Source organism: Bufo bufo, chromosome 11 (assembly GCF_905171765.1).
Source record: "Bufo bufo chromosome 11, aBufBuf1.1, whole genome shotgun sequence".
Classification (NCBI taxonomy): Eukaryota; Metazoa; Chordata; class Amphibia; order Anura; family Bufonidae; genus Bufo; species Bufo bufo.
Genome location: NC_053399.1, coordinates 82,487,569 through 82,500,673, shown reverse-complemented (window position 1 = coordinate 82,500,673; position 13,105 = coordinate 82,487,569). Strand labels below are relative to the sequence as shown.

The following is a 13,105-nucleotide window of genomic DNA, read 5'->3' as shown; positions in this document are numbered from 1 at the left end:
ACTAGGCAGCAGCAGGTAGGTCATGAAGTAAAGTCCAAAAATGTTTCTTACGCTAAAATAAAAAAATTTATATATTGAGCAAATGGCCGGTTCTACTACTTATAAAATACATTCAAAATTCATATAGTAAAAATAAAACAAATTCATAAAACTTGTGTGCACTTTTTGTGTTCGCGTGTATTCATACACTGCGGTAATAGTAATCACAGTCCCTCTTTTCCTGTTGCGGTTCTCACGCAAAACAGGAATTATATAGCGGTATTGTATAGGAGGTAAGTACGTGTCTTACGCTGTATATTTGTGCAGTGATAGTCCGTTGTTGATAGTCCTTTATATTGCGATATGCATATGATCAGCCGGTGAATATATTTAGCGCTTCAGTCCTGCGCCATATTGGTATTTTGTTTTATGCCTTTTGTATCAATATCTTTGCGTTACCTTGTTTAATCGATGTGATGGGTAACGATGCGATACACCCGTGGCTTCTATCCTGTTGTTCGTCTCTCCTCGCTATGCGCTGATGCTTGTACCTTTACTCCTTGCGCATGCGGTCTGAGGAGACTGGGACTCTAACTTCGTTTCGTTATTAGTTTTCTTGTGCTGTAGCGGAGGAGAAAAGAACTACAAGTACAAGAAAACTAATAACCCAGTCCCAGTCTCCCCAGACCACATGCGCAAGGAGTAAAGGTACAAGCATCAGCGCATAGCGAGGATCGTAGAGGAGAGACGAACAGCGGGATAGAAGCCACGGGTGTATCGCATCACATCGATTAAACAGGGTAACGCAAAGATATTGATACAAAAGGCATGAAACAACATACCAATATGGCGCAGGATTGAAGCGCTAAATATATTCACCGGCTGATAATATTCAGATCGCAATATAAAGGACTATCAACAACGGACTATCACTGTACAAATATACAGCGTAAGACACGTACTTACCTCCTATACAATACCGCTATATAATTCCTGTTTTGCGTGAGCTCCGCAACAGGAAAAGAGTGACTGTGATTACTATTACCGCAGTGTATGAATACACGCGAACACAAAAAGTGCGCACAAATTTTATGAATTTGTTTTATTTCACTATATGAATGTTGAATGTATTGGTTTTTATAATAAATAAGAGGTAGAACCGGCCATTTGCTTAATATTTTACAGTTACAGCTGAGTGGTTTCAGCTAGGCCGTGTTAAATTCCGGTGAGCAATTTAAATGCATTTATCGCTGTTTAAAATAAAAATTGCATCAGTCCTATCCACAAGGATGATAGCTAACCTGGGGTCCTGTAATGTGGACCTCCAGAACGGCTTCTTACTTTTCTTCATCCCAGGCCTGTTCATGACCAGAAAAAGTGCTTTTTAGGTATGAATGATGTCACGTTACTGAGGGGAAAAAAGTAAGAAGGTCTCTGCATGATGAGTCCCTAGGTAAGTTAGATGGTTTCCTGGGGACTGAGCCAACTTTTTTGTATCAAAGCCAAATGTTAGCCATGTCTAGCCAAATCCTTGTAGTGGATCAGTTTTTCAATATCAGATGAAGGCACAGACTTTAATTATAAGACAACCTTCATTTAGCATGCAATGTCAGATATTTCAGGACTACAACACACTCATTTTTTGCAAATGCCTATTTTTGTATACATGATTGGATTACAATGTTGGCTGATATTTTAAGGGTTTTCATTGATCGCGACTCCGACAGTAATAGTGTCCAAATTCTAAAATTGTATTTAAGCTTTTTTTTTTATGAATTGCAGCATCTCTCAGCCTCTTTTCGGAGAATAGATTTTTTTTTTTCCCTTGCCTCTGTTATATTTATATTTTATTTATTTTTTCTTCGTGCTGTATGTCTCGAAGGGTACATTTAATATCTTGGCTATAAGACTGACTTTTGTCTATTCAAGGCTTAGTTGAGTAGATTGTACTATTATTTATTCATCACAGATCGCATTGTGACTTCTAATTGCTAAATGAAAAATAATTTGAAGAAATTTTTTGATTTTCCAAATTTGATTTGTAAGATGGGAGGCCATGAACTGGGATCCTTACTGAGACCTTGAACGAAAGGGTCCCTTTAGTCAGTAACCAATTGCACTTTGGTTGTCACTGCTTTGGACATCTTCAAACAAAACCAAATGAGCCCTACTCCTTTTCTGGACCCTTTTGTTTAAAGTATTGGCTGGATCACCCCCATGTACTTCTAACGTTAGCTATTCTTGAAATTGGAAGTCCTGATTTAACATTCTAGAGACATAAACATTGTGTCATGCCTATTCGTGTAAAATGGGGTACATTCCTGTTTCTTTTTTCCCCTTTTCTCAGTGATTATGATTGTGACAGTTCTAAACTATATGTTATTGAAATGTTTTTGAATTGGAGTTTTATGATGGGAGTAAGGAAGAATCTTTGGTTCTTCGTTGGTTCCATCATGAAGCGCTGGCTATGGTATACAACTGCTGCAGGTAAGTGTGTCCATTTCCCTAATGGATGTCTAACCTTTATTTCTTTCCTCACTGTTTGCATAAGCTTCTATTCATTTCATGTTTTTGTTCTTCATTTTCTGGCTTTTTATTTTAATATAAATTATAATGATAATAATGCTGTCTAGAAGTTGTTAATGAGGGAGCTAACTATGGCTGCCCAGCAGCTAAAGAACACAAACTTTGGCCAAAATAATGAAGACTCGTTTTGGAAAGAAGGCTGGACCTTTCATTTTTAGACGTGATGCTTCCTACCTATTAAGGTTTACTTATCAGAGGCATACTTTCCATACTCATGGCTAATGTGTTGGTCTAGTCCATGCACAGAGATAGGGACTGCATGACTATGGTTATGGCACATATCTTAGAGAGCACTAAAACAATCCTTAAACCTATCCATATAAAATATTCATAATTAAGGAGGTTGATCCCGTTGCCTTAAAAGGCATGTCCGATCAGGACCACCCCTCTCCACTGTTCCGTTAGGACTTTATGAACATTATAAATGGGTTTAACCTGCTATAAGCCAGACTCGAAATGTCCATGCATTAGATAGCTGACCATTCAGCAGTCGTGGCTGTGGTTTCATTAAATGGGCCTGCTGAGATCAATCTGTACCTAGGGTAACCATAATCCAAAAATGATTGTACTTGGGACCACACAGTGAAAAGATATCTGCCATTCATCGTGTTCGGTCAGGTTCCTGACACCATCACCACCTGCAGATAATAGTATCATGAGATACCTGATCCTGTATGCTAGGAAATAAGGACCCCTACTGTAGGCTTACTACTTTACTTTGTCCTCCCTCAAACATTGTACTTGACAGAAACTCCCCACATAGGCACAGAATTTGTCCTTCACGTTAAGTCACCACAGTAAGGTCAATGAGATGTGTCCCTGATAAACAAATTACTTGATTTGTTCCAATTCAAGAATTTTAAACCCTTTCAAGGAGCGGATTAATCCTTTGACCATGAGTAAATGAACCTTCAAGCATTCCTTGAGATCCTTCACACAAGAGCTTAATCTCAAGTGACATGCATTTCACAAACAAAACAGTCACTGTCAATTCTTCCATAAATCAAATGAAAGTAAGTGATATTTAACAGACCTGGAAACTATGAAATATATTAAAGATAATTTGTCACCAGGTTTATGCTGTTCTCTCTAGGGGCAACATGCAGTCACCCTCATTTTACCCGAGTAGTTTTCATAAAATTGCGTAATCACAAGTCAAGACGCTGTGTGAATTGAGAGTCTTCTCACTATTCATAAGCTTCCAGCTCACCCTGCCCTAAACACAGTACTAGGGAGAAAGCTGTCAATAAGCAGCAGAAGGGTGGGAGGAGCCCATAGGTCTTAAAGGGCATCTGTCAGCAGTTTTGTACCTATGACACTGGCTGACCTGTTACATGTGCACTTGGCGGCTAAAGGCATCTGTGTTGGTCCCATGTTCATAAGTCTCTGCATTGCTGAGAAAAATTATTATTAATATATGTAAATGAGCCTCTAGGAGCAACGGGGGCATCCTCTCTACTTTGGGGAGAGGGCGTGGCACTTGCAGAGCTGAGCCGCTGGGTGTATCGGCAACGCCCCTGTTGCTAATTTGCATATATTTAAACATACATTTTCTGAGCAATGCGGGTGAATACAAATATGGGACCAACACAGATGCCTTCAGCTGCCAAGCGCACATGCAACAAGTCAGATACTTTCATAGGTACAAAACTGCTGACAGATGCCCTTTAAGAACTGAGGACTGCCTCACACAAGACTCCATATCAGAGTTGCCAATTAGATTTTAAATTTTTTCTGGACAGCTTATCCCAAATCATGGACTGCCAAATTTTTTTACAGACAAATAAAAAACCATAATGATAGGAACTTATTGCCAGCATTTAATGTGAGCTGCGAAATGATGATAATTACCAGCAAAATAATCTAGCTAAAAACCACCAGCCTCAAATAAATCACAGACACATCTTTTTTATTTCAGGGACACGGGGAAAAAAGTTGCCTATTATTAAGTGACATCAGGGTGTATTGTACCTACATTATACTACCCTCAGATAGGACACCAGTATAAACCAGGTTCCAAAAAAACCTAGAGTCACTAAATGCATTAAAAATGGATTTGATTAACGCAACTCTCCGGTTTAAGAAAAAAAAAATCCCAACTGAATACTGAACAGAACACTTACCTGGTGCTTATCTTTTCAGCGACAGATCGGGCAGTTCCCGGGCTCAGACTACCTTTGGTAGTCTAAGACGCTTCCTGCTTGTCCAGTCCTGCCTTCAGATTGGTCAGCACAGTGAGCAGTGCTGGCCAATCCAAGGGTAGAAGGAAGTGTCCCGAAGTCTGAAATGTACAGTGTGCATCAGGTAGTCTAAGAAGTGGTGTGGTCACCTTGGCTGACGCAAGGAGCCTGAGAATTGGTGGATCTGTAGTTGAAAAGATGAAAAGGAGGACAATCAGGTAAGTCAGTGAATTTCTTTTCTTGAACCAGAGGGTCATTTTAAGATTTTGCTGTATACCTTTAATAACGTATTGTACCTAGATCATTTATTTGACTGACCCATTTAAGAGCCAGAGTCTCTATAGCAGAAGTTACAATAATTGCTTTGTGACTTATGTTATAATAAGCTCTAATAATTAATAAGAAGGAACAATTACCTGACATGTAATCATACACACATAATTATATATAATACTGTCTGAATGGTTGCTCCCCCCATCCTTCCCAACTCCAAAAAACCCTCTTGATATACAGTATTTTTTGTTTTTGTTATGCATAAGATCAAGATTTGTGGTTTAAAGAGGACCTCTCCTGACATGTCTGTTTTAGTAACTACTTGAATTCCCCATGTAATAATTCTAGAGAATCTATTCTCATGGTTCTATTTCGTGCCATTCTTCTGTTATTTCCACTAGAACTTGAATTGCCAGCAGTCTGCAATAAAGGTACAGAAGGGTGTTACCATTAGTGGGCGTGTCGTATTCTGTCCAATCAGTGCTGCGCAGACGGTGCAGGTACACACCCTCCACGGGTAACACCCACCTGTACCTTTACTGCAAACTCCTAGCAATTCATTCATAAACTTCTAGTAGAAATAACAGAGGAATGGCACAAGATCGAGCCATAAGAAGAGATGGTCCAGAATTGATATTACATGGGGAATGCAAGTAGTTACTACCACAGACATGTCTGGAGAGTTGACAGGTCCTCTTTAAGATGAGAAATTGCTTAATTATATACTATTTGTCTCCCTGTCCATTGAAATGTGTCTTTTTATACCGTTTGCATTTGACTTGCATGAAAGGGGAAGGGACATGATACAAAGTTAAGGACATGATTACCATTATAAAGAGTGTTTGAACTGTTAATGACTCATGGACAAAGCTAATTCCTACACATGGTTTCTGAAGAAACCAACTCCATTATTCTTATTTTAGCATTTTTATTTTATTTTCTTCTCTATCATACTACCAACAAACCTGTCAACTGTAATGACCATATTGCCCAGTCAAGAACATCCGTTGCATTCCAGTTCATGTGAACACGGTACACTCTATCCGAAATTTGGTTGGACGTCAAAGATAATTAAACAGGATTGTGACCTAGCTAAACTGTGACCCAACGTGTCTGCGACTTTAACCAACAATCTCAAGTGTCTCTGCTCATTTTCAATCTTTTGTTTTTGTCCATGCAATAGCTCCACTATAAATTGGAAGGGCTTAAAGATGAACTCAGGAGGAGTAGAGGCTGCGAAACAAGAGTAACTATTACTGATCAAAGGAGCTGCTTCCATTCGCAAAAAAGATGCTTTGCGCTATGAGTTTGAGCTCCTTATTATATTTCGTGAAGATTCCTGACTTTCATTTTACTTCCTTAGCGCTGTCTTTCCACTAACATTTTTCTCTTATTAGCTTTTCTCTTGTGTCCTTTGGATATATGTTTTTTTCCACACTAGTACTTTACTAGTCTACTTGTTTATTTTTAGGACTCTTTTGTGTTGTTCTAGTTTCATTTCTCAGTTCTCAATGTGTTAATTTAAAACACTTCTACTCACGTGTACTCCATGTGTACCTGTCCAACCATAATGTCCATAGTTTGTAGGAGGTATTATTTTTGTAGGTCCAATCTTCTCATGACTCTGCTCCACCAGTGTTCATCTCTTTCATCTCTTTCATCCGTCCTGATATTTGGTTCAGGCTTTGTTTCTTGAATTCAAAACCTCAAAAAGTTCCCTTTTATTGATAAAGTACATGACTTTAAAAATAGTATATCAATATTTCATGGTTGTAACCTATCGTTGGGTAACTCTTCGCTAAGGACAGGTATAGTTTTAGTTTTAAGAATTCCATTAACGTACTTAAAGGAGTTGTCAAGAGGGTAAAAAAATGGTTGGAAAAGAAATGTCAGAATGTCACCCTCGAGCAATCCTCTACTGGTCTCATTCCAACGCTTACTGCGTCCCCACTGGTCTCGCATGTAGGAGATGCCTTCTCAGTTAGTCATTGACCACCGTAGTGACCTGACTCAGCAGGCATTTCCTGCATGTCGTCAGGAAGCAGAAACCAGTAGGGACCCAGTAAGCGTCGGTTTGGGAGTAACAGGGGAACGTGAATATAGCTTCTCTTATGTTTTTTTATTCCATTTTGGGGCCTTTGCCAATCGTTTTTTTACTCCATGGACAACTGCTTTAAATTTGTGAAGGCGTGGAGAAGAAAATCATGTTGTCGCTGTATTATTCCTGTGCCTTATGAAAATTTTGAATACTTCTGTGTCCCTCAAGATTGAACTTTGGAGCCATGATCTTTCTCCTGATTTTTGGTGGTATACATTACCATCACACAACTCTGTCGAAGGCATATTAGATACCTTTTATAGCATCAACTCTAAATGTGGTACGTCACTACTTTTTGACCATTTTAGAAGATACTTTCTGGTTTCGTACTCGTACAAGGCGCTTAAAATTTAAAAAACAAATCCGAACCAAATCATGAGACATTCTGTCAATGAGATGTATCTGTTCTGCTTTTCGAACATTGTTTTTCCAGGAAGGGCAGTCATACACCACCATTAGCTGCAACATTTCTGTCATATACTGTTCCATTACAGCAAGTAGGCTGTGTTGCTTGGTAGATTTCAACTTGTTGTGTGGATGTACATATTTTTCAGTTTATGGGCAGGCTTCGGTATGGACATAATATTAAAATATTCTAATTTCTCTTATGGACAATGTCACATGCTCTTCTGAAATCGACACTGTCTAACATAGATTATTACACCACTTTTTGAGAACTCAAGATTTCATATGTACAGTATTCTAGATTGACATTCATGGCTATGGTATACCCAAAGTTTTTACCTCGAATGTGACTTTATGGTCAATGATTTATATGTACAGAAGGTCTAGTAAAAATCTTGTTTCCTTACACTGGTAGCTGAAATAATGTTATTGGAACACTGTTCTTATCAAAATTGACCTATAGTACTAATTAATGAAGATTTCAAGGAGCCTGTCCATGAATTGCCTTCCATGCTAGAAGGGTTGGAGCGCATTGTCGGACAATGCGTTACAAGTCACTATGGCATTAAAGGTAGAGTACACATGTTTTTTTTGCTTACTGTTGTTACTAATGTACTGTTTGATCTCTTTACAGGTCCAATCCAGATGTAGCAGCAAGGAAAACATCCTCAGAGCCAGTAAGTAGTTGTCAAACATGACATTTATGAATTTATGTACACAAATTATTTTGTACATAAGGTGGTTCTTAGTCGAAGAGTAGGACTGAAGTACCATTGATGCCGCCCCAGAAGGACTCCAAACACATTAGCAATTTTCAGCGGGACGGGCCTACAATCTAGTGTTTATGGGGAGCTCTCAACTCAACGGATCCTTTTGTTCTACTGGGAGATAAGCCACTACTAGAGATGTTTGGCAAGGGCTTTCTCCTCTCTCGGTCAAACAAAGTCTGTATATGTATGGAGGAATCGGGAGAGATAGCTGTTAGTCAAATTAGCGTTTGCTGGCTCCTTAACACGGAACCATGTGGATATGTGCCAGCACTTATCCCCTTCTAGACCTCTGCCATACTTGTCCGGTCTTTAAAGATGGCGCTCGCTCATGAGTGCAGTGGGCAGCAGAGGCCCGGGGATAATGTCTGTGATCGGCGACAGTGCAGATTACAGACGTTTAATCTCTCAGATGCCAAGGTCAAATGTGACTTCTGAGAGTACAAAAACGAGAAGTCGTGCACTTACTGGACTGGGACACCTTTCCCTGGCTGAGATCAGGGAAGGCGTTCCATACAAGTAATAGGCCTGAGCCTATACAAGGCTTCCAGGCCTGTTACTAGTATATTTCAAAGCGAATGGCAGCACTGCGTTGGAATATCCTGTATTCTGTAATAGATAGAAATCCATTACAGAATGCAAGTGACAATCTAATAATTGCTTGTCATAGTCACCTAGGGTGACTTAAAAAAAAAGATATATATATATATATATATATATATATATAGAGAGAGAGAGAGAGTTCAAATTACTCCTCTTTCCTTAGAATAAAGGTGGTCAGAACAGTGTCTCATCTCATCTCTCTTAGTAACGGCAAGATGAGACAACCCCAGTGGGACAGTAGGACAGTTTGATGTTCCTACAGTAGACCACTATATAGTATATGGAAACAGGACTAACACTATAAGGCCTCTTGCACACGAAAGTTGTTGTTTTTTTCGATTCCGTATCCGGAACCATTCATTTTAATGGTTCCGCAAAAAAAGCGGAATGTACTCCGCATGCATTCAGTTTCCGTATTTCCATATATCCGTTCCGCTGAAAGACAGAACTTGTCCTATTATTGCCCGCAAATAACGATCCGTGGCTCCATTCAAGTCAATGGGTCCGCAAAAAATACGGAATGCATACGGAACACATCCGTAGGTCATCCGTTTTTTGCGGATCCATGCCCACTTTGCCCATGTGTATACTGTTAAAACACATTACTGTACATTACATTAATGATTAAAAATGTTCTGTTTGCAACCTGCAAACAACGGATCGCATACGGAAACCATACGGAGATTTTTTGCGGAACTTCGAAACGGAAACACAACAGAAACATAAAACTGAACAACGGATCTGTTAAAAACGGACCGCAAAATACTGAAAAATCCATACGGTCGTGTGCAAGAGGCCTTAGAATGTATTGACCAACGCACATCTGGCATGTAAGATGGTGTCATAGCGAGCTATGTGGTGACAGATTCTCTCTAAGGTCTTTCTTGCTTCTGCTGCTTTTTGTCCCATTGAAGAACGTGTTATGTCCCCTTTTTCCCGACCTTTTTCTTTAGCATATACTGTATGTCTTTTCTTCTATACATAACAGTGATTTCGTTCTCTGCAAAGTCATTCTCAATGTGCTTGGCTTTTAGGTCACAGCGCAGTTGATATCACTAAGGTAGCAAGAAGACACCGCATGTCTCCGTTTCCGCTAACATCCATGGATAAAGCCTTCATTACAGTCCTGGAGATGACTCCAGTTCTAGGGACTGAAATAATAAATTATAGAGGTACCGTGTCTGTTTCTCTACACCATTTTGACGCAGTGGCTAATATGGTGGACTTAAAGGATTTGGTCCAATCTGGAACATTGGTGGTATATCGCTAGGACATGCCATCAATGTCAGATAGGTGCCTGCTGCTATCTACAGAATAGAGCCCCTGAGGTGAAGGAGAGCACACTGCGCATGCGTCACGTGCTCTTCTTTTATCGCTATGGGAGTTCCAAAGTCCCGTAGTGGTGAATGGAGAGAGCACTGCGCAAGCGGGACACTATTTTCTGAACTGAGTCGGGAAAACTGTTAGTTCAGTGCTTGGGCCCCAGCTGATCATGAGACCGGGGGTCCCATGTCCACCAATTGAATGGAGTGGCGATTGCACTGCAACTCTATTCCCCCTCTGTGGGACTTCAGAAGATAGCCGAGCGCCGTACTCCGCTATTTTTGGCAGTCCTATAGACTTCAAATGGTGCCGTAGAGCGCATTCTCGGCCATTTACATAGGGGACATCTATCAGTAAAACAGGGTCCCCTTAATTTAGAAGCCAGTTAAATCACTGCAAGCCACAGCTTGATTTTTTTGAGGTATCAATAGAAAACAGAAAATGTTAGGTGTTAACGGCGGATTTGTAAATGCCAGAGGTGCAACTATAGCCATAGCAGCTGCTATTGTGCCCAGAGGTCGGTGGGGCAATTGGGCTACAAGGTCATTGGATTTGAAGTTGGGATGAAATTTCTTTCTCCAAGATGAGAAGAATTGGCTTCTACCTCACAGGTTTTTTTTTGCTTTCCTCTGGATCAACATTGCAGAATAACAGGCTGAACTATATGGACAATATGTTTTTGCAGCCTTACAAACTTTGTTAGTGACTGCCTGCAGCTTCCCCTTGATCGTCAAGACTTTCAGCAGCCAGATCTGCTACGATCAGCTGATCAACAAGGGCAGTAAGCATTACAGAATATTCTGTCTAGTTTGTACAGTACATTGGCTCTCGAGTGCCACCTATTGGATGGTTACCCCAAAGCTGGCCATACACCTTATAGATTATAATGAGAACGGCGGGTTCAGCCGACCTACTAATGTGTGTGGGGACTTTCCAACTCTCCCCCGACATCATCTGGGATCGGGCGAAATATTCCGATCCTTTTGTTCTCCTGGGTTATAAACCAACTGTTTGGCCAACAGCTATCTCCCGTCCCCCACATACATGTTCTGCTCACGTGAACATGTTTGTATATGCTATATGGAGAGCGGAGAAAACTGTCTAGCATGGGTTTCTCCTCTCTTCATATAGCGTACACAGCCGAGCCGAACGTGTAGGTGGGAAGCCGGAAGGGAGACAGGAGATAGCTGTTGGACCAACGATTGTTGAATGTGTATGGTCAGTAAGGGGACATTCGCATGTTAGATTTTGATGCTGTCCCTCCACTACGTGCTCCTTGTTTTCTGCTGCCATTGTTCATGTTGAATGCTGCAGGCACACTCGTCGCTTAGCTCCATTGAATTGGGGCTAAGCCTCAAGTGGACACCTACATGTGAACAGGCCCTAAAAGTCACTGTTTGGCCTTTGAAACAGGCCTTGGAGCTTATTTACATTTCCTTTTTCCCAGGGAGCATTGCCTGGTCTACAAGACTCCCTATGCCAGCTTGGCGCTCTCCACAAGGAGAAAATGAATTCCTCCATGCCTCCTCTGCCCCAATTACATTGTGTATGTTATGCCTGGAGTGTTCCCTTTAATGTAAAAGAATTTGCCAAATATCATAAACCTCCGCTAATATTAATTTTGTGCTTCCTATAGATGGAATGGGCCGTGTTCTTGCCCAAGAAGTATACGCAAAAGACAATTTACCACCGTTCCCAGCATCAGTCAAGGATGGGTATGCAGTAAGAGGTAAGGCGCACCTTAGCAAAGTCAACATTGTCATTTTGAGCTGTGAATCTTATTACACATTAATGAAGACTTATGTAAGGCAGAACATCAAACACCTTCCTGCTGTCTTTTTGATCTTTCACGTCTAGTCCTTTCTTTTGCTCCGTCTTTTTACAGCGGCAGATGGCCCTGGAGATCGTTTCATCATCGGCGAGTCTCAGGCTGGTGAACAGGTAAGATTTCTCTATGCATATTCATGCCTCCTGTTTCCTTTGTTATAAGCTGACCTGGTTTCACAGCAAGCCATGAAAGGTGGAATATAATGAGAAAAGGGTAAAGACACATCTCACACTAAATTCTGCAAGTCATTGGGAGATGTGGCGGTGTCTAGACAGGAGCTTCAACCGGACTGCCCTCTCTGACACGGCATCTCCTGCCCTCTCTGACACTACATCTCCTGCCCTCTCTGACACTGCGTCTCCTGCCCTCTCTGACACTGCATCTCCTGCCCTCTCTGACACTACATCTCCTGCCCTCTCTGACACTACATCTCCTGCCCTCTCTGACACTACGTCTCCTGCCCTCTCTGACACGGCATCTCCTGCCCTCTCTGACACTACATCTCCTGCCCTCTCTGACACTACATCTCCTGCCCTCTCTGACACTACATCTCCTGCCCTCTCTGACACTGCGTCTCCTGCCCTCTCTGACACTACATCTCCTGCCCTCTCTGACACTGCGTCTCCTGCCCTCTCTGACACTACATCTCCTGCCCTCTCTGACACTACATCTCCTGCCCTCTCTGACACTACATCTCCTGCCCTCTCTGACACTGCGTCTCCTGCCCTCTCTGACACTACATCTCCTGCCCTCTCTGACACTACATCTCCTGCTCTCTCTGACACTGCATCTCCTGCCCTCTCTGACACTGCATCTCCTGCCCTCTCTGACACTGCGTCTCCTGCTCTCTCTGACACTGCGTCTCCTGCCCTCTCTGACACTGCATCTCCTGCCCTCTCGGACACTGCATCTCCTGCCCTCTCTGACACTACATCTCCTGCCCTCTCTGACACTGCATCTCCTGCCCTCTCGGACACTGCATCTCCTGCCCTCTCGGACACTACATCTCCTGCCCTCTCTGACACTACATCTCCTGCCCTCTCTGACACGGCATCTCCTGCCC

At 41.6% G+C, this 13,105-nt stretch overlaps 1 protein-coding gene across 13 annotated transcripts in view; it reads left to right on the top strand.

Moving 5' to 3' along the window:
* GPHN (gephyrin) overlaps positions 1–13,105 on the top strand; it is a 268,675-nt gene that overhangs the window by 240,483 nt on the left and 15,087 nt on the right. For 5 of the 13 annotated variants that reach the window (XM_040411335.1, XM_040411333.1, XM_040411329.1 and 2 more), the window contains 5 exons: positions 8,156–8,198; positions 9,926–10,063; positions 11,662–11,760; positions 11,851–11,943; positions 12,100–12,155. In XM_040411335.1, coding sequence (XP_040267269.1) covers positions 8,156–8,198; positions 9,926–10,063; positions 11,662–11,760; positions 11,851–11,943; positions 12,100–12,155 — 429 coding nt within the window. Of the gene's footprint in view, positions 1–6,201; positions 6,265–8,155; positions 8,199–9,925; positions 10,064–11,661; positions 11,761–11,850; positions 11,944–12,099; positions 12,156–13,105 lie in introns of all 13 variants that reach the window. The other 8 variants (XM_040411337.1, XM_040411336.1, XM_040411334.1 and 5 more) reach the window with 3 other exon arrangements.